The 27,735-nt window shown below is 44.5% G+C and overlaps 1 protein-coding gene across 13 annotated transcripts in view; it reads left to right on the forward strand.

Annotated features, from left to right (window-relative positions):
- Positions 1 to 27,735, forward strand: part of LOC126986109 (nuclear receptor coactivator 1-like) — a 180,413-nt gene that overhangs the window by 140,411 nt on the left and 12,267 nt on the right. For 4 of the 13 annotated variants that reach the window (XM_050841882.1, XM_050841860.1, XM_050841834.1 and 1 more), the window contains 19 exons: positions 1,906 to 2,077; positions 3,792 to 3,928; positions 4,456 to 4,683; positions 4,852 to 4,971; positions 5,791 to 5,900; positions 6,233 to 6,632; positions 8,432 to 8,887; positions 9,177 to 9,260; positions 9,622 to 10,008; positions 10,968 to 11,145; positions 11,761 to 12,215; positions 12,883 to 13,113; positions 13,945 to 14,127; positions 14,575 to 14,757; positions 17,731 to 17,891; positions 18,296 to 18,545; positions 18,846 to 19,146; positions 23,439 to 23,864; positions 26,163 to 26,570. In XM_050841882.1, the coding sequence (XP_050697839.1) occupies positions 1,906 to 2,077; positions 3,792 to 3,928; positions 4,456 to 4,683; positions 4,852 to 4,971; positions 5,791 to 5,900; positions 6,233 to 6,632; positions 8,432 to 8,887; positions 9,177 to 9,260; positions 9,622 to 10,008; positions 10,968 to 11,145; positions 11,761 to 12,215; positions 12,883 to 13,113; positions 13,945 to 14,127; positions 14,575 to 14,757; positions 17,731 to 17,891; positions 18,296 to 18,545; positions 18,846 to 19,146; positions 23,439 to 23,864; positions 26,163 to 26,570 (4,870 nt within the window). The remainder of the gene's footprint in view (positions 1 to 1,905; positions 2,078 to 3,791; positions 3,929 to 4,455; positions 4,684 to 4,851; positions 4,972 to 5,790; positions 5,901 to 6,232; positions 6,633 to 8,431; positions 8,888 to 9,176; positions 9,261 to 9,621; positions 10,009 to 10,967; positions 11,146 to 11,760; positions 12,216 to 12,882; positions 13,114 to 13,944; positions 14,128 to 14,574; positions 14,758 to 17,730; positions 17,892 to 18,295; positions 18,546 to 18,845; positions 19,147 to 23,438; positions 23,865 to 26,162; positions 26,571 to 27,735) is intronic. The other 9 variants (XM_050841841.1, XM_050841848.1, XM_050841823.1 and 6 more) reach the window with 9 other exon arrangements.

A 27,735-nucleotide genomic window follows, 5' to 3' on the forward strand; every position in this document is an offset into this window, starting at 1 on the left:
TAATAATCATAGGCTTGAATATGTCTTTTTGTCAATGCATATACAGTTTTAGCACAGTGGCCCCCAGGTGAGGTTGGTGGTTTGCTTTGGCTAGCTAACAGAGGGGTGGATGAGTGGATGAAATTCTAGTTCTAAAAAATGGAGTAACAGTAATATGGATAAGTATGTAGTAATAAAAGTAATATGCTAGTTAAATATATGCAAATTTAATAAGGTTATGACTAGAATAATGGATGTATCTTGTATTAAAATTAGGATTGTAGTAATATGTTTTAAGTTTATTAGATTCAGATTCAGCAAGGACATGACAAGTTCAAGATGCGTTTAGGTTCCAACATCATATACACTCTTCTACGTAAACATCATTCCATCTTACTTTCCAATCACATCTCTTCCTTATTTTCTTCTTTATCTCTTCTAAACCATGAGTAGAGTCTTGGGCCACCTTCCTCGTCAACTCTCCTCGTTCTGACAGTCTTCCGGCCCCTAAACTCTCCCATAATGTTGCTTTCCTTGCCAACTTGTGTCACTATATTCTTGGTAATAGCTCCTCTAACCTTGCTGACTGCCTGCCACATTGTACTAGACTCTCTACTCACTCAGGCTTATCTCGCTGGTATCCTGCAACTTCCTAATGCAAGAGTTAAGCTTCATCGTAATTCTTCATCCCTTTCACTGATATACGCTTGGTGATGTCCTTGTCCTGTAAGTTCCTAATGCTAACTTCTGAACTTGCTTTACTGTATAAGTCTTTCTACTCATTCAAGCTTTTCTCTGGGGTGTGCAGCTTCCTAATGCAAGAGTTAAGTTTCATCGTAATTCTTCATCCCTTTCACTTTTAAACTTGGTAATATTTTTGGTCTCCAGCTACAAGAGTTAACCATCATCTTCATTCATTCTTCATTTCTTTCACTAATAAACTTGGTAATAGCCTTGTTCTCCAGCTTCCTAATACAAGAGTTAACCATCATCTTCATTCTTCATCTATTTCACTTTTAAACTTGGTAATATTTTTGTTCTCCAGCTTCCTAATGCAAGAGTATTGTATCACCTTCATTCTTCATCACTTTCCCTGGTATAAGCTTTAACCCGGTAGCAGCGGGGATCATGTTTCTTAATGGTCCCTCTAAGCGAGAAAAATGAGAAAAATCATCCCTTACACAAACCATTTCATAATATATATCAAAGCATTTGTGATCAGATTATGTATCATCTATTTTGGGGGGTTTATACCATGGCACAAATTTGGCCCATCGCTGCTACATGGTAAAGCCACAAATTTGGCCCATTGCTGCTACATGGTAAAGCCACAAACTTGGCCCTTCGCTGCTACACGGTAAAGCCACAAACTTGGCCCATCGCTGCTACACGGTAAAGCCACAAACTTGGCCCTTCGCTGCTACACGGTAAAGCCACAAACTTGGCCCTTCGCTGCTACACGGTAAAGCCACAAACTTGGCCCTTCGCTGCTACCGGGTTAAAATACTCTTCATTTCACTGTATTTTCCCCTCTCCCTGTAGCCATCAGTTGGACAGTATAAGAGAAACAGACTGACCAATAATTTTTCCCTTGGCAGGCTCTGTAATGTGATTTTCCCGCCATTCCTCCTATGTTGTAAAATACACGGTAAATTATTTAAGTTCATAGGCACGGGCCAGCCACACTACCCCCCCCTGTTTCACCCCGCGGGCTCTATAAAGGAGTTTTGCTTCTGCCTCCTGTCGTAAAATATCTGATTCATTATTCTGTTTGGTAGTTGAAGGAGCAAACTACACTCTTCTTTTTTCCCCCCAGCATAAAGTGATTTTTCCGCCATTCCTCCTATGCTGTTAAATACACGGTTAACTATTGAAATTCGTAGGCACAGGCCAGCCACACTAACCACCCCCTGTTTCCCCCCGCAGGCTCTAGACGGGTTCATCTTCCTGGTGAGCACCGAGGGGAAGATTGAGTTTGTGTCGGACAAAGTGAGTCAGTTCATCAAGTTTACCTCGGAGGACTTGACCAGCAAGAGTATCTACAACATTATCCATGTAGGAGATCATGCCAAATTCTCCTCCTCTTTTATGTCAATAGGTATACACGGTTTGAGTTGCTTCTTTCTGTTGTATGTCTTGGAGTTTGTTATATTATATTAGTCTTTCTGTTGGGCGGTTATGAGGGAGGGGAGGGGAGTAGATACGAGTGTGGTGGTGGTGGTGGTGGTGGTCTTTTTCTAACTTTTTTCTTCTTTTTTCTTAATGGAGAATGTTTAATGTGGGTGTGGCATAGATTCTTGCTTTAAAGGTTAATTTTATGCATGTCTAATTATGCTACTACTACTACTACTACTATTACTACTATTACTACTACATCTACTATCATTACTATTACCACTACTCTTACTACTACTACTACTACTACTACTACTACTACTACTGCATAAGATTGACCTTGAAGTGAGCGTAACATTGTGTGTGTGTGTGTGTGTGTGTGTAAAACTGTTCAATTGTGGGTTAGTTCTGAGCAAGCTATTTATTTATTTATTTATATATTTATTTATTTTAGGCAACGTCATGCATCTGTAGGCTAGAGAGAGAGCGACACTTTCTTCCTTTCTTAATTTGTGTGTGTGTGTACGTGTGTGTTGGGGCGACCTCGGTAACCATTTAACTTGTGGGTTGACATGGATTCATTTATTTATTTCAAGCCAGGCAGAGTTTGTGTGTGTGTACCAGTTGACCAAAAATGAGCAAATTACTTTTCTTTCTTATGTCATGGAAGGCTTTTTATTTGAGTGTCTGGCTGTCTAGCGGGTTGTCTATAATCTTTCTGTTCTATCCAAGACATTTTTTTATTTCCTTTATATATATGTGTGTGTGTGTGCGCCATTATGTTGAGGCCTAAACCCACGCAGAACTTTCATGAGCAATAACAACCCATCTGATAAGAACCAGAATAGTTTAAAAGCATCCAGTAATCATATCTCTCCCCCTCCCCTTCCTTTCCTGTTAGCTTAGGTTAGTTAGGGTAGGTTAGGTCAGGTAAGGTCAGGTAAGGTATACTAATTGCCCCACACCTAGAGAGCCCCCTCATATATTACTTAGGTGAGGTGAGGTCAGGCTAAGTTAGGTTATGTAAAGTAAGGGACGGTATATTTATTAACCCCATTATGTAAAGTAAGGTATATTTATTAACCCCACATGCTCTCCACATGTAATTCTAACCTCAATGTCTCTCTCTCGCCCCTCTTGGTTAGGTTAGGTTAGCTGTAGGTTTAGTTAGGTTTGGTAAGGTTTGGCAAAGTAACATAAGGTCTGCCTAATGCCCCACACCTTGAGATCCCCGACATATAATTCTAAACTCCATGTCTCTATATAATTCTAACCTCCATGTCTCTCCCTTGCCCCTCTTGGTTAGGTTAGGTTAGCTATAGGTTCGTTTAGGTTCGGTAAGATTTGGTAAAGTAACATAAGGTCTGCCTAATGCCCCACACCTTGAGATACCCGACATATAATTCTAACCTCCATGTCTCTCCCTTGCCCCTCTTGGTTAGGTTAGGTTAGCTATAGGTTCGTTTAGGTTCGGTAAGATTTGGTAAAGTAACGTAAGGTCTGCCTAATGCCCCACACCTTGAGATCCCCGACATATAATTCTAAACTCCACGTCTCTCCCTTGCCCCTCTTGGTTAGGTTAGGTTAGCTATAGGTTCGTTTAGGTTCGGTAAGATTTAATAAAGTAACGTAAGGTCTGCCTAATGCCCCACACCTTGAGATCCCCGACATATAAATCTAACCTCCGTGCCCCTCAGGTTGGCCCAGTGAAGCAGCGTGTGAGTCCTCGCGTAGCCGCAGCTTCAACTGTCGCCTCCTGGTCAAGCCTCCAGATGACCAGGAGGAGACTATGGAAGAGAAGCAACAACGGGTGTCCCAGTATGAGAATATGCAGGTGGGTGGCGGTGATGGTGATGGTGTTGGTGGTAGTGATGCTGGTGGTGGTGTTGATAGTAGAGTGTGTTCTTATGTTCCTATCACATCCTTTCCTTCCTTATGCTCTGTTCTAGAAGGTAAATCCATTAAATTGTGTTGGGGTATTGAGAATCTTATGAGTCTGTATTCTCAACCCGGTAGCAGCAGGGATCATGTTTCTTAATGCTCCCTCTAAGCGAGAAAATTGAGAAAAATTATCACTCACACAAACCATTTCATAATATATATCAAAGCATTTGTGATCAGTTTATGTATCATCTATTTTGGGGGGTTTATAATTATCATGGCACAAATTTGGCCCGTCGCTGCTACACGGTAAAGCCACAAATTTGGCTCGTCACTGCTACCGGGTTAAGCCAACATTGACCTTCCAGATATATTCACTGATTTAAGTTTGCCTAGATATGTATTACTCCTTTATTCCCGGGAGTGCATGCAGACTTAACCTAACTCTCTCCTCAAACCAGCAATGTCCCTTTTTTCCAGATATCTGCACTGCTTTTGCCTTCGTTTTATGTGGACAAAAGTAACAGTGAATCCTTTGAAGGTGAGGGTCAACAGTGCCTAGTTTGTTTGGTTCGGCGAATCCCCCCCAACGAACGCATCCAGGGTATCCCCGTCGAACAGTTCACCACCAAGCTGGACGTCCAGGGCACCATTATTGCCATTGACGCCAGCGGAGTGTCTACCAGATACAGTCAGTACATCAGTAGGGTGAGTGGAGGGGCCCTGATCCTGTCATGCCGTAGTGTTCATCAGTCTCGGAGGCTCAGAGCACACTTTGAACACATAAACACACTACTGATTGATGGAGTAAAGATGTATATGGTTGACTGATTGGTTGATGGTTGATAGTAATGCCCTGTGTCCCTCTGCCTCCAGGAAAGAGTCAACGAGCGCTTCATTGAGCTCATCCACCAAGGAGACATCACCAAGGTCACCGGCCACCTGAAGGAGACACTGCAGTCCGGCCAGGCCACGTCACAGGTGTATCGTGTTAAGGTGATGGACTGCCCTTGTATTGCTGTGGGTGTGTGGGTGTGGATGAGAGAGAGAGTGTGTGTGTGTGTGAGAGTGTGGGTGTGTATTTGAGAGAGAAAGTGCAGATGTTTGTGTGTTTCAGTATAAAAATGTTTACCATCTCTTGTAACTGCTAACAGAGATGAAATAAGGGAGAAAGAGGATGTCAATGTCTGCCATCAGTGTTAATAGTGTAACAAGTGTACAAATCAACACATCTGTGGCTCATACCGCCACACTAGATACACGTTAACGCAAGTGGATGGAGAGCATAAATCTAATTTAGTAATTAATGGCTGACTGAGGGAATTTCCAAGATCATATGGTAGTGTAATTTTGTATCATCATAACTCTTGATTTTAAACACTTTCACCTTTTAACTGGTCTTTAGAGGGAATGTTGAGTGTGGGTAATTTTCATACACGAGTTAGGCGTGCGTGGAAGTTGTCTCACACATGTTTCCGAGTAAGATTGGCACGGATTTAGCTTAAACTGGTAGCCGGGTAACAGATATTCCCAGGTCTTTCTCTGCCTCTGTGGTGGATAGTGGAGTGTTTCCCATGTGGTATTGGCATGCTGGATATCCCCTCGCAACATGCATGACTACATTTTTCCTCAGTCAATTTTAGCAGCCACTTTTTGTTCCATTCATGTAGCTTGGTGATGTCTTCTTGTAGGAAATCCACAGTCAGGGGGTTAACTGGTATTTAGAGGGAGTGTGAGCGAGTGTGGGTCATCTCCATACATGAGTTGGGCGTGTGTGGAAGTTGTCTCACACACACACACCTGTTGCTCTTCCAGATTGGTGGTGATCGCTGCATCCGAGTGCAGACCAAATCTAAATTCTTCCGGGACACCGACGGGAGCCAGCCAGAGGGAAGCTTCATTATGGCAACACATTCTATTATTGGGTAAGTGAGGAAGGGCTTGTTTGCTGCCTGTAGCTTCATTATGGCAACACTTTCTATTATTGGGTAAGTCCTGTTGAGTGTGAGGGAGGTGGGCGGTAGTTCCATTATTCACTCCCCTTATGTGCTGTCTGTAACCTCCCCTCCCCTGCCCTGCCATGTATTAGACTGCCCAAGGGAAACATTACGAGATAACTTTTCAACTTTTCCATGGCAGAAGTGTAGGGAAATTGAATATCTACCTGAAGAAATCATACTTTTTCTTATATAATTGTTAAGTAAACCCATAAATACGAAATGTTTAGCAATACCTAAGACTTTCCTTCCCCCGACAGACCGTTCCAGGAAGGCAACGGGTCCGCGACGGCCGAGAGATTACTGGCCGGCACCTCGGGCAACGGCGGCTCGGTGTTAGACGAGTCCCTAACCGGGCGGCCGAGCAGCACGGGGGGCGCGGGTGACGACTCCGGGGTATCCTCTCTAGGGGACAACACCCGGTTACGAAACCTCCTCAGCCACCCGGAGAGCGGCTCGGACCTGTCCTCAGATAATTCCAATAAAATTCTCAAAGATCTCCTGAACCAGAAGGACGAGGACGACGGCGGCGGCGGCGGCGGCGAGGGCAACAACAGCCTGGAGCGCCTCATCTCCCGCGTCCCGTCACACCACGACTACAAGCCACACTCCTGCCCCTCGCCCTCCGTCAACTCTACGGCCAACAACATGCTCAGAGATGTAAGGGAGACTGACACACTGCACATGTTCCTTACTCATACTAAAACACATTATCTATTCATTGGTTGAGGGGTTGATGAAAATAGGTCGCTAAAGGACTTATAAATACAGTCACCTCTTGATTAACACGAGGGTTACGTTCCTGGAAATGTCGTGTTATTTAAAATCGCGTTATTTAAACATAATTTCCCCATAAGAAGCAATAGTAAGAGGAGGGTTACGTTCCTGGACACTGGGAAAGTCTGCCTATTTTGGGTATTTTGTTACGCATACCTTAAAAAAAAACATTATTAATACATTGGTAGGTCACGGAAACAACAAAAACACACGTTCTCATTTCATTTACATTATCTATTATATTTACATTATCTATTCATTGGTAGAGGGGTTGATGAAAATTGGTTGGTAAAGGACTTATAAATATGTCTGAAATTTCACCCTCTGCAAATGACAACATGCTGAGAGAGATTAGGGAGGGCTGATACACCACAATTCCTTTCCTTTCCTTTCCTTATTAATATAGAAACACGTCATATTTATTGCTAGAGATGAACAAAGTAGTTTCCGTTTCTTGGGTATATAGGTCGGTATTGGCAGCCGCTTCCGCCTCTCACATCAATCATCTCCAGAGGCCGAAAAGGAGATCAGTCGGATTCTTATGAGTGTTTATTTTAGGTTCACGGTACAGAAAAAGGATCAAACTACTACCAGGGTCATAAAACTACCCATGGAAATGCCCCAAACTCCTACAAAAGCCTTCTTAACCCGGTAGCTGCGGGGAGCATGTATCTTAAAGGCCCCTCTAAGCGAATAAATGAGAAAAAATCATCACTCACGCAAACCATTTCATAATATATAGTACCAATGCATTTGTGATCAGTTTGTGCATCATCTATTTGGGGGGTTTATATCATGGTAAAAATTTGGCCCATCGCTGGTACACGGTAAAGCCACAAATTTGGCCCGTCGCTGGTACACGGTAAAGCCACAAATTTGGCCCGTCGCTGGTACACGGTAAAGCCACAAATTTGGCCCATCGCTGGTACACGGTAAAGCCACAAATTTGGCCCATCGCTGGTACACGGTAAAGCCACAAATTTGGCCCGTCGCTGTTACCGGGTTAAATATGTGTGTTTGGGCGACGAAATGCTTAAGAAAATGACCCGTAGAAACACTTTACCTACTTGTTATTTAGAGGTTTAATGAAAGCATGTTGAAAGACATATGCTTCCATTAAATACTTGATCTAGTCATTTGTAAGCAGATCAACTGAGGTAGATTGATGAAGAATACTTATGCTTATACTAAATACTTGATCTCCTCATTAGTAAGGGATTAACAAAGACTGAAGCTTATATTAAATACTTGACTTGCTTATTATCTATGGGATTAACCCGGGAGCAGTGACGGGCCAAATTTGTGGCTTTATTGTGTAGCAGCGACAGGCCAAATTTTCGCCATGATATAACTCTGCCAAAATAGATGATGATAAACTGATCACAAATGCGTTGATATATATTATGAAATGGTTTGCGCGAGTGATGATTTTTTCTCATTTATTCTCGCTTAGAGAGGCCTTTAAGAAACATGATCCCCGCAGCTACCGGATTAAAAAAAGTACTGCTGACAGAAAACTTGTAATAAAAAATCGGTATAGGATGGAGAAGTTAGATACTCGCCTCCTGCAAATGTTTGTCATAATAAGGCGGAAATTAGGACAAAGGAAGGAAGGGTGCGCTCCGAGACTCACCATGCAAATTTTAATGAAGGACTTACGTGCTCATGTTTCTCCCTTGCAGCTTTTGAACGACGACGACGAGAATGAGAACCGAGACGACATTTGGCAGATGCTAACGGAGACCAGCGACGAGAAGAAGCCAGACATCACCTCGGACTTCAAACCACCGCAGGGCCTTGGCGGAGGAGGAGCAGGAGGCGGAGGAAGCAGCGGAGGCGGAAATAGCGGAGGCGGGAATAGTGGAGGAGCGGGAGGTGGAAGTGGAGTTGGTAGTAATAGCGGAAGCAACGGAGGTACAGGAGGAGGAGGTGGAGGAGGACCCCACTCGTCTAACGCCGCGACATCAGCCTCGAACACCCTAAGCACCATGACGGCCTCCTCCCCCAGCCTACCCCAGAGTACGAGTGCCGGCCTGCCCCCACGCCCTCACAGCGCTGACCTGCTCTCGACGCCGAACCTCCTGCGGGGCTTGAAGCGTCCGAGCGATGAAGCGCATGATGGGAACCCTAATAAGCAGGTGTGTGTGTATGTGGGTGGGTGTGTTTGTGTGGTAGTGTTAGTACAGAAGAACCCATTAGTATAGTGCTATCCCATTAAGTCTTTCCATTAGTGTTTGTGGGTCAGATTTTGTTTTTTACAGTAAAGGAAGCAGCTCAAAGGCATAAAAATAAGTGAGAGAGGAAATTGTAAGTCTACCAACCACTACCTCCATGAAAAAGTGTTTGAAGAAGTGGCTATAAGAGAAGTCAATTTCGGGTGGAGAAGAGATTTTAAGTTTTCCGCTAAATATTTTCTCTATCTCCCAGCACATAAATAACGGAGGGGAAAAAACAACAACTGCTAATCACTGCCCCTATGAAAAAGAGTACAAAAAAGTGGACAAAAAAGAGGTCAGTTTCGGGCGGAGAAGAGATGTTACGTTTTCCAATAAATATTTTCACTATCTTCTTCCAGCATATAAATAACTCAGGGGAAAAAAACTACTTATCACAGCCCCTATGAAAAAGAGTAGGCCTATGTAAAAGTGGACACAGAAGAGGTCAATTTCGGGTAGAGAAGAGCTGTTTCGTTTTCCGCTAAATATTTTCTTCATCTTCTTCCATCATATAAATAACTGAGGAAAAAAAAACTACTAATCACTGCTCTATGAAAAAGAGTAGGCCTATGTAAAAGCGGACAAAAAAGACGTCAATTTCGGGTGGAGTAGAGATGTTACGTTTTCCGCTAAATCTTTTCCTTCTCTTTTTCCAGCAAATGATCGGGACCTTCGAGAGCTTAATAGGCCCCTCCCCCCCGGCCTCCTCCATGAGCCCCGCCCCGGTCCAGCATGGAGGGCCCCCCACCCCACTCGGCGGACCCTCCACCCCCCACGCCGGCCCCGCCACCCCCCACGGCGGCCCCACAACCCCCCATGCTGGCCCCACCACCCCCCACGGCCCCACCACGCCCCTCGGGAACAACACTGGAGGGTCGATGGTTCATGGAGGTGCAGGAGGAGGTGGTGGAGGAGGCGGAGGAGGAGGTGGAGGTGGAGGTGGAGGCATGGGAGCGAATCTTAATAATCAAGGTTCCTCAAAGCTATGGGAGAAGAATAAGATGCTGGCGACCCTGCTGGCTAGAGAACCCATGCAGACCCAGGTACAGATTGGGGCTCCTTAGTTTTTCTTTATTTTCAGTGGTTGTCAGTCTCTCACTTCTGATGTATTAATCGGGGGTTGTGTCCCGTCTCCTGGGGTCTGTTCCCTCCCATAATTCCTTCCCCTCCTGTCTCTCTCCAGCATATGACCACAGATGTCGCACCGACTAAACGAAACTTTCCAACTTTTCTCACTTCTGATAACCTTGTAAAGGCGACAATCTATTACTACTGTGAATTGTGTAAAACTGTCAAACTTTTTAACACCTGAATATCTCGTGGAACTTTCACTCTCTAACTTATGAAAATCTTGGAAAAGTATCAGTCTTATGCTCCTGAAAATCTTGTAAAACTATCAGTCTCTTACTCCTGAAAATCTTGTAAAACTATCAGTCTCTTACTCCTGAAAATCTTGTAAAACTATCAGTCTCTTACTCCTGAAAATCTTGTAAAACTATCAGTCTTTTACTCCTGAAAATATTGTAAATCTATCAGTCTCTTACTCCTGAAAATCTTGTAAAACTATCAGTCTCTTTCTCCTGAAAATCTTGTAAAACTATCAGTCTTTTACTCCTGAAAATATTGTAAAACTATCAGTCTCTTACTCCTGAAAATCTTGTAAAACTATCAGTCTCTTACTCCTGAAAATCTTGTAAAACTATCAGTCTCTTACTCCTGAAAATCTTGTAAAACTATCAGTCTCTTACTCCTGAAAATCTTGTAAAACTATCAATCTCTTACTCCTGAAAATCTTGTAAAACTATCAATCTCTTACTCCTGAAAATCTTGTAAAACTTTCATACTCTAACATTATTTAAAAGTTGATTTCTTCCTTTTTTACTTACCTCTGACTACCAAGTACTTAATTCACAACTCTGCTATGTAATACTTCACGTACACTGACTACCTGCTCACAGTACAGTCTATAGTCCAGATGTTCTAAGCTCCTGCCTCCTTCCAGACCCAGGCTCCCTCCCAACATGCCAACCCCCAAGGTCTGCCCCAAGAGAAGCTTCCCAAAGACCTAGAAAAGAAGCTGCAGACGCCCGGGCCCTGGCAGACACCCGGACGCAACCAGTCGGAGATCCTGACACAGCTGCTCACCAACCGACCCACGCCCAAGGTCACCACCTCCATCGGTAAGTGACGTCACTGTCTGTGTTGCTGCAGGGGTCTGGATTTCAGTGTCTTAGTTAAAGATTGAATATTCAGAGAGAGGTTGCTGTAAGAAGGATGATTGGAGGCTCTTCTGCTGTTGGTACTCTCTTAGTGGAAGGACCTATGAGGGGAAAGAGCATTGGAGGCATAAGTGGAGATATACATGTTCTATTTACTTATTTTAGATTTCATTTCTCTTTGTCTTTTAACATTGATCTACATACTGCTGTTCGGTAGCTTTGGTAACATTTAACTAAGTAATCATGTGTTTGAGGCCCAACTTATGTTAACCTGGTAGCAGCGACGGGCCAAATTTGTGGCTTACTGTGTACCAGCGACGGGCCAAATTTTTGCCATGATATAAGCCCCCTAAAATAAATGATGCATAAAGTGATCACAAATGCGTTGATATATATTACAAAATGGTTTGCGTGAGTGATGATTTTTTCTCATTTTTCTCGCTTAGAGGGGCCTTTAAAAAACACGATCCTCACAGCTACCGGGTTAATACTGACAGGCTCAAGGACGAGTGTGACAGACGAGCACAACCTTATCATATGCCCCCATCCTTATTGACCCTGACCTTCCTTCCCCAGGCTCGAGCACGATGGGCCTGAGTCCACAGATGCGCTCGCCCAGCACGCACTCCTCCATGATGTGCGGCCAGCAGAGCCTCGCCTCCCAGGGCCATGTGTCCAACCAGCCGCCACTTACATCCCAGGGCGGCCACGGGGTCAAGAACATCAACTTGGGCGGCGGTTCGGGTGGCGTGCAGACCTCTATGAGCGGCCCCGTGTCTCTGAGTGGTCCGGGGCCCCTAGGCGGAGGCGTGAGTAGCGGGGTGTCCGTGTCCTCACCCTCCATGTCCACGGCCACCACCAACACGCTGCCCTCCTTCAAAGACACCATGAAGCTGAACGTGTTGGGGACGGTGAGCAATAGCTTCCCCGACGGGTCCCTGCCCTCCATCACCACTGCCACCTCCTCCTTCCACACCATACACAATAACGATGATGTGCTGAGGGAGTCCGTCATCAACGACATTTTGGAGGTGCGTCCTGATGCCCTTCCTCGGGTGTTTTTTCTCTCCTGACTTGCCTGCATCTTCAACATTAGTTTCCATGGTGATATTTTAGGTTGATTTATGGCATTCTAATCATTGTAAGTCCTTCCTTTGTATGTTCTCCCCTTCCTTGGGTGTTCTGTTCTTGTGCCTTACCTGTCTCTTCAATATTAGTTTCCATGGTGACATTTTAGATTAATTTATATCATTCTATGCATCACAAGTCCTTCCATGATATGTTCTCCCCTTTTTCGGGTGTTTTGTTTCTCCTGACTTGCCTGCATCTTCAATATTAGTTTCCATGGTGATATTTTAGATTTATTTATGGCATTCTAATTATCGTAAGTCCTTCCTTCATATGTTCTCCCCTTTCTCTGGTGTTTAGGATACTTGTAAATATATCTGTGGTAGTAAATGTCGTGTTTTCGTGATAAATAATCGTAAATAATAGTGTAATAGATAGATAGTAAGATAGATAATAGTAAATGGTGTGTTTCTTGATTAATAGGTAGCTAACTTGTGGTGTTATATTGTTCTAAGCATCGTAAGGCTAATAAATATCTTGATGTCAGGATTTTTTGGTAGCTAACTGTAGTATTATATCATTCCAAGGATAATAATATAACTTAATATCTTTTTTTCTATCTCTAAAAAGCTACAGATGACCACTTTTCCAACTGGTTCCTGTCCGGACGACCTTGGGCTCCAGCCTGACTCTCTGCTTGAAGACTCGCAGCAGCAGCCCCCGATCTCCTCCGCTCACGAGTTCATGGAGATTCAGAAGATCCAGAAATCCCTCATGTCAGACATCGAGACTCAGGCGGCCCCCACAGTGACAGGCAGTGGCCCCTTGCCCCCTTACAGCACTGTACGTGTCTCGAGTATGGTGTGTGTTAAGCCGTTTTTATAGTTGTGTGAATGTTCTCCCTCCCTTGGTGGACCTGGTGAAGATGTGCTTTGAAATACTACTTACTGCATACAGGAAAAATAATTGCTGTAGTTTCTTTTCATGTCACAAACTATGGTGTGTGTTCAGCTGGGTTTTTTAGTTCTCTCTCCCGTGATGGACTTGGTGAAGAATGCTTTCAAATACTATTCATACTACATAGAGCAGTGGCTCCCAACCAGAGGTCCAGGGAAGAATTTCAAGGGCCCCAAAGAGATTCTAATAATTTTTAACTTACACTGGAATTAGGAGACATGCAGCTTGAAATAAAATTCATACTACTGTACGTAATCCTTAAAACTGATTGCTCAAATGCTACAATTGCTCTACATTAACTAGCGGTACCAGGACTGTCAAACTTACGGCCCATGTGACAATTTTGGTCCCTGGATTGGTTATGAGTGGCCCATGAGCTTGACCTGTTTTGTTATAGGGTCCACAGGTGAAACAGTGGCTGGAGAAGGGGAACGGGGCAAAAAATGTTGGGAGCCACTGACATAGGGAAGAAAAATTGCTCCAGTTTCCAGTTGTGTTGCCAATAGTCTGATCATTAAAAGGATATTTGAACTACTAACTAATGGGGAGCATACGCCTGAGGGTGCATCGCTTCACTCATTGCTGTCTATACTCCTGACAGCCACCCCTGAGCAAGCTACTGTCTTTTATTATTCATATCAAGGGGACTGTTGGGCATACATCATTTATCTCTCATGGATGTTAATAATAAAAACAATCTTTTTTTTTTCCTCTTTTCATTCTTTCTGGCATCAGTCTATCCAGTCCCACGGCAACTACCCGCCGCCCTACACTCATAGGGCGGCACGGTTCCCTAACATGGGGCCGACGGCGGGCTCGGGCGGGGGGAGTCTTGGGCCCCACATGATGCGACCCAACGCACCGCAGTTCGCACCGGGCAACCCAGCGCTCTCGTCACGGCCCACTCTTCCAAATCAGGTGAGAATGCTAAGATGAATACATGTTAACCTGTCTGCTGTGACTGGCACGGATTTTGCCAACACTGGTAGCCTGGTAACATATGCTCCCAGGTCTTTCTCTGCCTCTGTGGTGGATAGTGGAGTGCTTCCCTTATATTGGTGTACTGGTTTTCCCCTCCCAAGGTGCAGGACTTTACATTTTTCTTTATTGAATTGTAGCAGCCACTTTTTGTTCCATTCCTGTTACTTGGTGATGTCTTCTTGTAGGAAATCCACAGTCAAGGTGGTTAATTTACTGTTTTGAATCACCTTATGTCTTAGGAACAGATAGCTACACAAAAATTAGGAACATTACACTATTTCAACCTGACTTAGCTCCTTAGAATCAGCCTTTTATTGCAAAGTTTCCCCAGCACTAAGAATGACCAAGTTTTTCTGCCACTAAGCGCTCTGTTCCTGTCCTCAGCGTGCCAGTATGATGTTGAACCAGCAGCAGACCAGGAACCGGCTCCTGCACAACCAGCAGCAGCAGGTGTTGGTGCCGTCCAACACGTCCGATGTGGCCAAGCCGCCCCCAACCTCCTTCCAGAGCATGGACGACCTCTTCAACGCCACCGCCCCGCCGCCAAATGTGAATGTCACTCTCCAGGTAGTCAGACAATGGCCTCTCTCCCCTTTAATCAACAGTTTTGATTCTAAGGGGAATAGTTCACACTTTAAGTTCCTAATTTTACAAAGATACCGTATTTGCCGGCTCATACGACCCTCGAGTAAGACCCCTCGGAGCGCTCCTGAGCTGGGACAGAAGGACGGGCTAGGGGGATAGGAGGTCATCAGGGGGTGGTTGCGTTGCATTGCTTTGACCTGTGTTTGGTCGCTCTCATGGCAGCTCACCATACACGGACACTGCTGGCTTGTTGGGGCTCTTGTTATGACCTCGACTTACGGTGCAATGGCTTATTTCAGTTATAAGTCAGGGCTGTTATTGTCACCCCTCAGCTGGAGAGGGGTTGGTCTTGTCTAGGGGTTATGTAATTTATCCTTAACATTATCATACTCATATTCAAGCAGTGTTTTCTCTATCAAAGTCTTAAGTAACCCCTTTGAAAGGTTACCGTATGATGTGATAATTCAACTCGTTCTTGTATGTAAACCTTCACTGCTGCTTTTGAAATGTAAACAGTAGCTCCTGAGATTCAATGGTCAACTTGTTCTTGCATATAACTATTCACAGCTGCTTTTGCAACATAGTAACATGGATGACAGGGATGGGAGGTGATGTGAATGCAATTATAGACAAGTTATGGGAAGCATTGAAGCACCACCGCTCACTAGTTTAGCATTGAGGACGCGCTTGAGTAGAGATGACAAGGGAAGGGAAGACTCTAGACCTCACATTCTTAAACATATCGGCGCCCTGTCCACCTGTTTGAAAAAGCCTCTCGTAGAAGTTACTGGGATTTCCATGGACTGTTTTGTGACCCCAGTGATACTTTGACATGACTTCTACATCCTCAAAAAGAAAATCACCCATGAAAACCCGGTCAATTTTCTCTGTGGCCTCAGGAAATGGTCGTAATGGGAGCCCGATATGTTTAATAATACAACGCTTAGCTCACGGGCAGCCTGCCTGACATGGTGGTGTGACGGAGGGGTCCTATCGGCCGGCAAATACGGTAAACGTTCCACTACTCAATGACCGATGTGGCTTTTTTTTCGTTGGTAAAACTGGATTGAGGCTTTTGATGATCTGAATAGGTATACATGCTGGTCCCTTACTTTATATATGGCAAAACTGTAGAGGAATTGGACGTAATATAGAATTGAGAGTAATTGAATGGATTGAGACGAGGCAGAACTGTAGATGAATTGGACGTAATATTTCGTTGAGAGTGATTGATTGGATCGAGACGGAAATGTTATCGGAAGTGTGTTGTTTTTGTTATTATAAGTGTTCTTCTCTTGCAAAACTGAATAATTTGATGTCTGGTAATTGAATGCAGTGAGGAGAAAGATGAATTTGAACTGTATGCTTATTCTTATTGTTACTGTGAATGTTCTGCAAAACTACATAATTGAAAATGTTCATAGTAACCTAACGAACTGAGGCAAACATTATTGGAGCTGTGTATTGTAATTGCTATCATAAATGTTCTCTTGTTAGACTAAACGGATGTGTAGTGTGTAAGTGGATGCATTGAGGAAAAACATTAGTGGAACTGTATATTTTGTTATTGTTATAAATGTTCTTGATACAATCCCTATAGAGTCAAATGGCTGAGAAATTTGTAGCTAAAAGCCTTATATATTCAGGCCTCAAAACAGTTGTATATGTTGTAGCAGACTATATACACCTGTCATTGTGTTTTTTCAGTCTTATTTCCTTGGTTATGATGTCAAAGTTAAGTTGTGAATGATTTAAGTCACTCTATGTATCTGTGTTGAATGTTAGAATAATGTTATTGTTATTATTATTAAAAATTGTGCAATAGGTTGGGTCAGAGGAGTCCACATATATACTGTAATTTACAAAGCCTTTAGCCACAAACACACATAGAAATTAAGGATATTAGGGATAAAAGTAGAAGGTGGATAATTAACCCAGTAGCAGCGACAGGCCAAATTTGTGGCTTTACCATGTAGCAGCGATGGGCCAAATTTGTGCCATGATATAAGCCCCCAAAAATAGATGATACATAATTTGATCACAAATGCTTTGATATATATTATGAAATGGTTTGTGTGAGTGATGATTTTTTCTCACTTTTCTCGCTTGGAGGGACCATTAAAAACATGATCCCCGCTGCTACCGGGTTAAGGATATTAGGGATAAAAGTATAGAAGGTGGATAATTAAGATAAATATAAGATCTAGCTAACAGATAGGATCAATTATAATGCAGATGGACAATTGAAGTAACAGAGTGCCAGAGGGTGTTGAATGCCATATACTAGGTGCCATAATAGGCTCTAGAAAGCTTTGAGAATTCACCCCAAGTGCCAACCAACTCTAGGGTGCCATAATACCTACTAGAGAGAGCTTAGTATGTATTTGAAGTGCCATAATAGGTTCTAGAAAGGCTTGTGTATTCATGCCAACTACCAACCAACTCTAGGATGGCATAATGTTTCTAGACAGAGCTTAGTGACAACCAACTCTAGGGTGCCATAATATATACTTGAGAGAGCTTAGTATGTGTTTCAAGTGCCATAATAGGTTCTAGAAAGGCTTGTGTATTCATGCCAAGTACCAACCAACTCTAGGGTGCCATAATATATACTAGAGAGAGCTTAGTATGTGTTTGAAGTGCCATAATAGGTTCTAGAAAGGCTTGTGTATACATGCCTAGTGCCAACCAACTCCAGGATGACATAATGTTCCTGGAGACAGCTTAGTGCCAACCAGCTCTAGGGTGCCATAATACATACTAGAGAGCAATAAATATGTGTCAGGTGCCATAATCATCACTAGAAAAGCTGATCAAAATGTCTTGCGTGAGGGACCAGTGTGTATAAATGTATCAAACTTGTCAAATAACATGAAATGACGTCTCACATACACCCAAGTCGCCCAACATCCCACAACCCGCCCTTATAACATGTCTTTCCACCCGCCTCTGCAGCGTAACGTGGCGGAGTCTCAAACCTCTCCCAACTACACCCCGCTCAACTCCTCCCTGGTGGGCCCGGGGCAGATCTCCCCCGGCCAGCGCATCCCCCAGCCCCCGTTTTCACCCCACGGCCAGACCACTTCCCCGCTGCCAGGACAACAGTACGCCAACAGGTATGGTACAAAGGGGATGGTTATTTATTTAATTTTTTTTTTACAGCTAAGGAGTCAGTTCAAGGGCATAAAAAAAGGAAACCAATATGGAAAAAAAGCCTGCTACTCACTGCAATAATTTTTAAGGGGTGACTTCATATAAGAGCTTAGTTATCATACAGCTCCGAGCCTTAAATAAATAGTGTTGGTCTGTTATTTGAAGCTTCTGTATTTAACTTTCTTTTACTCATTCTCTGTCCTGTTGTTCATAAAGTAGCCAGTATTTTTTAAGGGGTGACTGTGCAGATAAACAAACTTTGTCATCATCAAGTATCAGGCTTCAAATAATAGACAAATAATAGATAGATAAATAGTATAGTATATAATGGATAAATATTAATAGACTTGTTCCTTTCCCTCCCCAGTGGGCAGATGGGCAGCTACCAAGGGGTTCAGGGGTCCCAGCTGTCCCCAAGACTCTCCCAAGGGTCACCAGCTCCACCAAACTATCCCCAGGGGGGCCAGCCTCTCCCCCAGATGTCCCCGACGGGTCCTGGCACCCCTGGCACGCCCGGAGTCCAGGTTCCGCCGGGGCAGCAGAGTCCAGCGTGGTCCTCGCCGGGCTCACAGCGACCCTCACTCATGTTACAGAACCCAATGCTTAATGCACAACTTGTAAGTCACTTTAGTCTTATTAAATGAATGTATTTTTGCCTCACCTCCAAGATTAAATGAATATATGTTTTCCTCACCCTGAAGGCCACAAACACATTGGTCGTGTCGGGCTGAAAATATGTGTGAAAGCAATATGTTTTTCCCTCATCAAGCCCACAGTGCACAGGTCTTGTCAGGCTCAAAATATGTGTTGAATTGATATATTTTTTCCTCACTTTTTCCCTATTGGCAAGACCATCAGTGCACGTAACAATAATTGCTGCCTCTGAATGACCGCCTGAGTGATTCTCCTCCTTCCAGTCCTATGTAAGAAACGACGGCAGCCGGCAGTTCAGCGGTGGAGGGCGGGCAGGCCAGATCCCTGCCATGCGATCCGTCCCCAGCCCCGGCCCCCGCCAGTCCCCCTACCAGGGCATGGGTCCCCCCACCCCCGGCACTGCTGGCCAGGGGGACCCAAGCCCCTACCCCCCCTCCTCTCCACAGCAGGGCCAGGCCCCGCTCCTCTACCAGCAGCAGCAGCAGGCCCAGCAGCCCCAGCAGCAGCAGCAGCAGCAGTACCGCCTCCAGAGAGCCATGTCTGCCCCCGTGGGAATGCCACCGGGTATGTAACCAGGGCGCGGCACTCTGCTTCGTGCGCCGCCCGTTGTGAATGCAAACTTGAGGTTACTGCCTTGGTAGTTGAGACACACTGAGGAACGGCTCGCTCCCGCCCCTGAAGGCTGGAGGCGGCCAGGACAGGACAGGACCACTCTTCCCTTCAAGTTATTTTGTGCACCTTTCCACCTCTCTTCATGGATTACTTTCCCACCTCCTCTAATAATATGATTTCTCAGCCTCTTGAGGTTTACCATAATTTTCCGTAGTCGATAGTTAACATTGGTTTGGTTTGCCGTAGTGTAGTGGTTGTGGGACACTGGTGTACCTTCCTCTGGCATGGGAGACACAGCAACCTCCTCATCATCAGCCTCATCGACCTGCCCACCTTCACTCCTCTCATCTGCCTTTCCTTTCCCTTCCTTCCCTTTCCCAACATAACAACAAGCTCTCACATCCTCCTCCTTCAACGCCTGTGACAGAGACTGCACAAGAGTTGCACTAAATTAAAAAAAGTCCATAAACATCAAGTAAATATAAATAACGTAAAAGGTGGATTCCGTATATACTCCCGAGCATATAGTTTCATAGCATCAGAGTCCCTTACGTAAGTGGAGAAGGGAACGGAGTCAATCAGGGGTTAGTCTTGAGATGGTTGTTGGTGAGGAATCAGCTCCTCACAGCGTTGTCTGGTCAGTTGGAATGTCTGTATAGCGTGAAGTATGTAATAGAGTGACTGTGTGATGGGTATAGCCTTGAAGCATAGGACACTCAGCTAACAGGAAGGGTCAAGGCTCAGAATTTAAGTATCACAGCGTATAGTTTGTTGATAAGGTCTGTTGTTGGTGTCTGAATGTAGATGAGTTAGTTGGAGGCTGTCGCTAGTTCACAGAGGTTGAATGAGGTTGAATGTAGAAGGATCAAGTCTCGGAACTTACTCAGTCCACCAAAGTAAAGGTCATCAGTAAGCTTTGATATTGAATGTAGAAGGCTGTCGCTAGGTCACTATGGTTGAATGAGGTTGAATACATAAGAATCAAGGCTCGGAACTTAGTCCATCACAGTGTATAGGCCGTTGATAAGCTGCAGTGTTAGAATGTAGACAAGTGGCAGGCTGTTGCTAGTTCACAGAGGTTGAATGAGGTTGAGTACATAAGAATCAAGGCTCGGAACTTAGTCCATCACAGTCTATATGCCGTTGATAAGCTGTAGTGTAGAATGTAGTCAAGTTGCAGGCCATAGCTAGTTGACAAAGGTTGAATCCCCCTAGTGTTGATACCCTTGTAGCAGTATTTAGATGGTCAATAGTGAGCCATGACTGAGGTTCAGAAATTAGCTTGAGTGTTTTCCATCAGTGGTGTTAGTGGCTGTTCAAAGATGAGCTGCAGGCGTAAGGTAGCTCGTAATTATGGAGTGACTGTATTGAGCGTTGGTGAGCTCAGGAATAAATGGTACTAGATGTCATTGATTAGATAAGGAATTTGCCCCATGAACAGTCACTGAATTATAACAGAATGGTGAAGAAAATCAGAATTCAGACATTATCTCATCAATGAATTTCAAGACATACATAATTTGTTGTCCGATGAATAATTTGTCACATCAAAATCTTCATCACTCGTAAATATCCACAGTCTGTATTCAACAAACCTCAAAATATATATAACTTTAATCTCACATAGTAGAAAATTTCCTCACTATTCTCATTAACAAATTCCAAGACTTAATAATTTGTCGCATCAAAATCTTCATCACTCGTAAATATCCACAGTCTGTATTCAACAAACCACAAAATATATATAACTTTAATCTCGCATAGTAGAAAATTTCCTCACTATTCTCGTTAACAAATTCCTAGACTTAATAATTTGTCACATCAAAATCTTCACTAAACCCATAAAATAACAAGCAGTATTCAAGAGACACCAAAATGAAGCTGAATTCAATCTCGCATTGTTAAAAAAATTTCCTTATCAATCTCATTAACAAATTCCAAGATATAATTTTTCAGAGCGATATATAACAAACAGCTAAATGTAGTATAATTTTTATCTTGCATAGTTTAAAATTTCCTCACTGCCCTCACAAAACAATTAGCTAACATTCAACCAACAACCAAAATCTAATATAAATCAAACCGCACATTGCCGCAAAACCCTTCCCAGGTCATGTTAGGTCAGGCCGTCACCACCACCTACACTGAAACAGATATTTGGCAGTAGCGAGCGAGCGCATGCCGTCCTGTAGCCCTAGCCCATAGCAGAGCAATCACCAGTGGCTTCCCGGCTTCCTAGAGCACCTGAGATGATAGTGAACTCTGTGTCTTGTTTGAATGATTCTCTCACCACCTTAGTCATGCTTGCCATCACTTAGAAGAGTATTTAGACTTTTATTTTCCTTGCTCAGCCGTTTATTTCAGGCTACGATTGAAGTTTTGACTAGTTATTGGCTTTAGAGAATTATTGGACAGCCCCAGAGTCAGTTAATGGCTTAAGACATTCCTGAAATCAGACAGCTCCCCAAATTTGTCTCGATTTCCATAGTCCATTAACTACCATACATAACCTTCTTGTATAGTGTTTCCTGGCTATTGATAAGCTAACAAACATGAGGATACTATACAAGAAGTCCCTATGGCCTGTTATATTGTGGAAAACCTGATAAATTTAGTAAGCTGCTTGGTGTGGGCAGTTTTAACACCATTGGATTGCACTGTGGGATTGTCCTATAGTCCTGGATGTTGAGTGAAGAAGGTTGTTGCCTCTGTAGATCCTCTCTAATGCAATAGAACTCTGTGAATCTGTTTTAAGGTCCCCCTCATGCAGCCAGTACGGAAGGGATTAGATTCTCTCTCCCCGGCATCCATGGTGTGTGTGTGTGTATGTGTGTGTGTGTGCGAGTCGCTGTGGGTCCTCAGCCGCAGCCTCACACATGACTAGACTATAAGGCAGGCCGCTCAAGTGAAGTGCTTGCTCGGTTACTGAAGAAAAGGAAGAAAAGTTAAGTCGTCATTTTCCATTTTGTTAGTTTGAAGTTTATACGTTTATGAATTGGTTGAGTTTCCGTTTTATTTTGAGAGTATTTTGCGTGACGAATGTTTTTTTTTTCTGTAATGAGTTTGTTTTATCACAGCGTCGCAGGTTATCTTGTGAGCTCTGGCTTCCTTCATTTACCTTTTTGATTCAGACCACATTATTTTCTTTGATCCTTTTCTTTGGCATTCCGCTCACCAATCATTTTCCTTTCCGGACCATTTCCTCCACTTTCCCCCTCGGTCTCTCTCACAGCCAGTGTATTCCAAGGACACAACTTCTACCTTCACAAAATCTCCTGTTTGGGAGCAGATGATATATCTCTTGGTTTTCTGTCAACACTCAGCCTCATCAAGAATGGCCAAACCTTCCTATCCTGTAACTCCCGTCCCCTCGGCTGTACAAACCAGCTGTCATGTCCCTGAGTGAGCAAGGCTTAGATCTCCCTGAGCAACCCACCACCAGCCACCATTGCCAAGGCCTATCAACCCTGCACCCTGTTAGGTGCCGGCGCGTCCCTCGGCGATGCTAGGAGAGCTCAGGACCGCCGGGAGTCAGACCTCTAGTACTCTTGATAGTCACTCTTACATTGGAGGCTGTCGGTTAAGCACTTTGTAAAGCACAGATTAGAGAGAGAAACTTGCACTGTTTGTTGTCCATGTGATGTCCGTCATGTGATGTTGGTGAATGAGCCTAAACTGGTCTCCTTGTCTGCCAGAGAAGACTAATAACTGATTGAGTCATGAAGATTAACACTTTAGCTGCCATGAATGATCTTCTCCTGGTCCATATTAATGTGTTTATAAAAGATGCACCTCACCTTGCAACAAGCATCATGAGCTCATGTGTAACTCATTATATATATTTTTCATATTTTAATTAATCTTTTTTTTCATTAATAGAATTTTCTCCATAACTAGCAATGTTGTTCATGTTGATGCACATGTGATGTTACTGACTGAGTAGAGATTCACACTTCAAAAATGTACCCAGCACATCACTCATTGAATTCAGTGTTTAAAAGAGTTGATGAGAGTAGTGTAGAGATGATGATGATGATGATGATTATTATTATGATTTAGGCTGTGTGGTACTGGTGGTGCAAGTCAGGGCTAAGTGATGCACAAGTGTGTGTGTGTGTGTGTGTGTGAGTGTGTGTGTGTGTGAGTGACCACGGCCTGAGTGGGTGTGTGCACTGGTAGTCACAGCGTGCATGGGTGTGTGTGGCTGCAGCGCGGTGACTGACCTGGGGCGGTGTGTCTTCTAGGTGTGCACTCCCCGCGCAGTGCTCACCCCTTCCCGCCGGCCCCGGGCCACCACCATGACCCACCCGCACCCCCCTCCCACCTGTCACCGGCTCCGGGCGGCCACCTCCCCGGCCACTCTGTGCCGCCTTCCTCCCTCGGCCACGCCCACATGGTCCACCACCACCCGGGCTCGCTCCCTCCGGGGCTCATGACCTCCTCCGGCTCCCCGATGGGGCCGGTGGCCGTGTCCTCTGCGGGGCCGGTGGAGGGCGGCCACATGATGGGCGGTGGGCCCATGGGGGGCGGCGGCCCTGGGGGGGGCATGCCGGGGCTGGTTGGAGGGGTAATGCCCCAGGGCTACGATGGGGGTCTCCCACCCCACCCTCACAACTATGAGGTGGCTGCCCACTACTATGGGGCCCCTGACCCTGCCAGGACCTCTTCGGGTAAGTCCTCTCCTGCCCGCCACCATCACGTGCACATCACCACCACCACCACTACCACCACCACCACCACCACCACCACTAGGTAGCCACAGTGCCACACCACTGTTGTCACTCACTTGCACAATACTAACATAGGCCGTGCCAGTGTCCAGCGTGCAGCAGTAGTCACACTCAGCAGTCAGTCCTCAGAGGAACAAGAGAGCCAGAAACTAAATTTAAATGCCGTACCATCAGTGAAACCTTAGGTGAACTTGTTACATGTGTCTTTTACCTGTGAAAGTCAGTGAAATTACAGCACAAAGGGAATACCGTCTGTTCCTGATTGTCTCCAGTAAAACCCTTGCGGCCCCGTAAGGCAACAGCCATTTTGACCCTTCGTAACCTTCTGCCAGGCAAGAAGAAAGGTCACTGAATTTTAAGTGCGTATGTTCTAGTCATTATATTATGTTAGCTCTCCTATAAAATTCTTGTAAAGGGTCAGGTTAGATCCACAGTTCAACTATTTTTAAAGAAAAACAGTAATATAAAATTCATCAGGTGTTAGAAATTGTTTTTCTTTTCTTTAGAAATGGGCAGATGCCTCAGTAATGGAGAGGATGCCTCAGTATTTGAACTACTATGTGTTGAAGTAGACAACTTAAAGGGTCATAACATGTGTAGTTCCAATGATACAGGAGATTGAAATTATGGATTTCAACTCATCAGAATGATCACAAGGTCTCCATAGTCCCCCACCCTGCCCTAGCAGGAAACAGGGTCACAGAGATGATGTAAAACTTCAATGTAACCTATACATTAAAATTCTTATTTTACTGTCATATTTAGGAATCATCGTCATACGTGTTGGAAACTGCAACATAACACCGTATCGGAACACACTTGTTTCTGGTTCACCTCAGGGTTCATTGGTCAAGGCATTGTGACAGGACAGCGAGAGACAGAGCCAAGTTCATCCCTTACAAAATTCCACAGACATTCAGCATCAGAACATTGACACTCAGCATCCCATCCGTGCCTAGACCCTCATCACCTTGGCCACATCAAAGGGCAGTAGACTCTTGAATCATGTGCTTGTCAAACCTCGGCTGGTCAGCACGCGGCGTTTTCTGCACCACATTTACGAGATTGCATCGGCGCTGTCCCTGTGTGGCCGTGCTTGCCGTGAGAGGTAACCAAGACCTCGAAACACACCCTAGAGCAGCAGTCTGTCGTTAAGGCCGCAGACAAGACGTAGCATCCATATTTGAGTCCATTTTCGAGGTTTTCAGTTGCCTGGCTAGTGTGCTTGTGTGAGACCATTAACCAGTGTTCTCTGTTAAGCCGTGCAAGACAGTGATTTGCCTGACCTGGTTAATCTATATGTTTAGACCACCTGTGCTGCGCTGACCTCTGTTGTGGGCAGGCAGACTGGTAGTGACCCATGCTTACGTGTGTGGCCGCGACCCCAAACTTAACACTCGTAACGTGACCCATTTTGCACCCCCGTCCTCCTACCCCTGAGAGTGTGTGTCTGAGCCAGTCCTTGTCCTCCTTTGTCCTTCCTTGTCCTCATCCGTCCTCCCTATCCTGACTGGTCCCTTGTCCCTTGTTGTCCCCAGTAACCTGAATCTCACATCTAATCTAATTGGTCCACATTTATTTTTTTTTTCATCCCCGTTAATCTGTGACTACTATTACCTACACCTCTGTCTTGCTTTCCTGTTTGTCTTGTTTTTTCTTGTTTTTTTGTTCATAATGACATGCTCTTGTTTTTGTTTTTTATACAGTAATTATTCATGTGAGCTAATAAGGTTTATCATGATTTTTTTCTAATATTTTTTTTTTATACATTTTTCGATTGATTGATTGAGACTGCCTTGCCTACAGGTCTTCCCATCAATGTCTTTTTTTTTCCTTCCCTCTTACATACTTTTTTTCCATGCATATTTATTTACCTGTCCATTCCACATTCAATGCATTCTTTATTACGACTTTATTTACTTATACTTAACCAACCACATGTGACTACTACCACTACTACTACTACTACTACTGCTACTACTTCTACTACTAAGTATTGACAAGTAACACCTTCATCAAAGCTGCTCAACAGTAAGCAACAAAGCAACAAAAAAGCCAGCTAAGAAGAGGCCTTTCTTAACAGCCATAACTACTCATATTTATAGATTTCAATAATTTCTTTCCCTCATGGTTTGCAGCATTAAAAATTTCTTCTTTTAAGTTGCAGTCTCATTCCTTGTAAGTTGCTCTTTTAACTCATTTTTTGGTTGCCTCATGAGTTCCTTGGTGGTTGTGCAGGCGGGAATGGCATGCTCAGTGAGTACACTCGAAATGAACTGCGGGCCCACGTGGGCGCTCGGAGCACAGGGGGTGGGGGGGGCGGGGTAGGGCCAAGCTCCCCTTCCCCCGGCCAGCCACAACCACAGCAGCAGCAGCCACCTCCGTCACAGCACCAGCAACAACAACAACAACAGCAACAACAGCAGCAACAACAACAGCCACAATTACAACAACAACAACAGCAGCAGCAACAACAGCAACAGCAGCAGCAGCAACAGCAGCAACAGCAGCAGCAACAGCAGCAGCAGCAATCTCAACAAACACAACCACCACCACACCTGGCCTTTCAACAAACCCCCGACCAACACCACCACCACCACCACCACCACCTTGACCAGCCGCTACTTCATTCTTACTCCCCCTCAGGTACCTGTCCCTCGACTCACTCACTTGTTCTACACTCTAGTATAACTCACACCACTACTAGTCCACCTCACCTCAAGGGAAGGGAGGCACAGGGAGCAGGACCACTGGCAGTCTTAGGGGACCACAGCCATCCTTGAGGGACCACTGCCAGTCTTGGGGGACCACAGCCAGCCTTGGGGGTCCACAGCTAGACTTGGGGTACTCTTGGCCACTTCCTTCCCTCCCTCACCCCATCAAGCACTTGGATCAACCCTAAGGTCATGGGTTGAGGGCAGAGGTCGGCAACCTGTAATTCAAGAAGAGCCACTTTCTTCAAACTTGGCACAAAAGTACACTTTGTTACATCCTCAGGCTTCTTTTATATATATAGTACAAAAAAGAAAAGATCCAGAGCAAAGATAAAACAAGAAACTGAAAGCCTGCTAACCACCGCTCCTAGAGAGAAATGGATGTGGTCCTGTTCCCTGCGCCGTCCCAACCTCAGCTGACGATTATAAAAGAAAGCACTTGGACTTGTAGCTGCTTCTCATTGCATCTCTTTTAACTTCCTGTACCTCACACACTCCACACTCGCTTGCTGCCCGCCACCACCTTCCTTTGCCAAGCTGTCTACCTGTACATACCTGCTTATCAACTCTCAGTTTCTCATTGCTATGCTTGATATCATTTACTCTACCCTTGTTTTGTATCTTTTTATGTACATAGCAACACATAAGACCACCTGTTAGTGTTGCATAGTTGTTTTATGTGTGTTGTAGTGTGCAGGTCGGAAACGGTTCTTGTAAGGCATTGATATATATAGACTTGCACCTCACATGTAGCTATATATATTTAGTGCCTGACATTCCGGCTACCACATCCTTGCATCCTCCTCCTCCTCTTCCTTCTCCTCTGTTTCCCTTATGACCATGTGACGTCCTGAGCCTCTGCCTGTGTGTCTGTGTTCCGCCAGCAACCTAACGACTCCCTCCTCATTCTCAAGGACATCCGTAACCACCCGACAACCAACATGTTAATTCACACCCACCACAACAACAACAGACGTGACGCTTCAGCAATACATTCGGATTCCTCTTGTGTTTGATTCCTTATGATTTGATCCTTTTTACTTCTTTGAGGGTAGGATTTGATCTTGTTCATTATCTTCTTCATTTTCCTGTTTTTT

The sequence above is a fragment of the Eriocheir sinensis genome, chromosome 5 (genome assembly GCF_024679095.1).
Source record: "Eriocheir sinensis breed Jianghai 21 chromosome 5, ASM2467909v1, whole genome shotgun sequence".
NCBI classification, from domain to species: Eukaryota; Metazoa; Arthropoda; class Malacostraca; order Decapoda; family Varunidae; genus Eriocheir; species Eriocheir sinensis.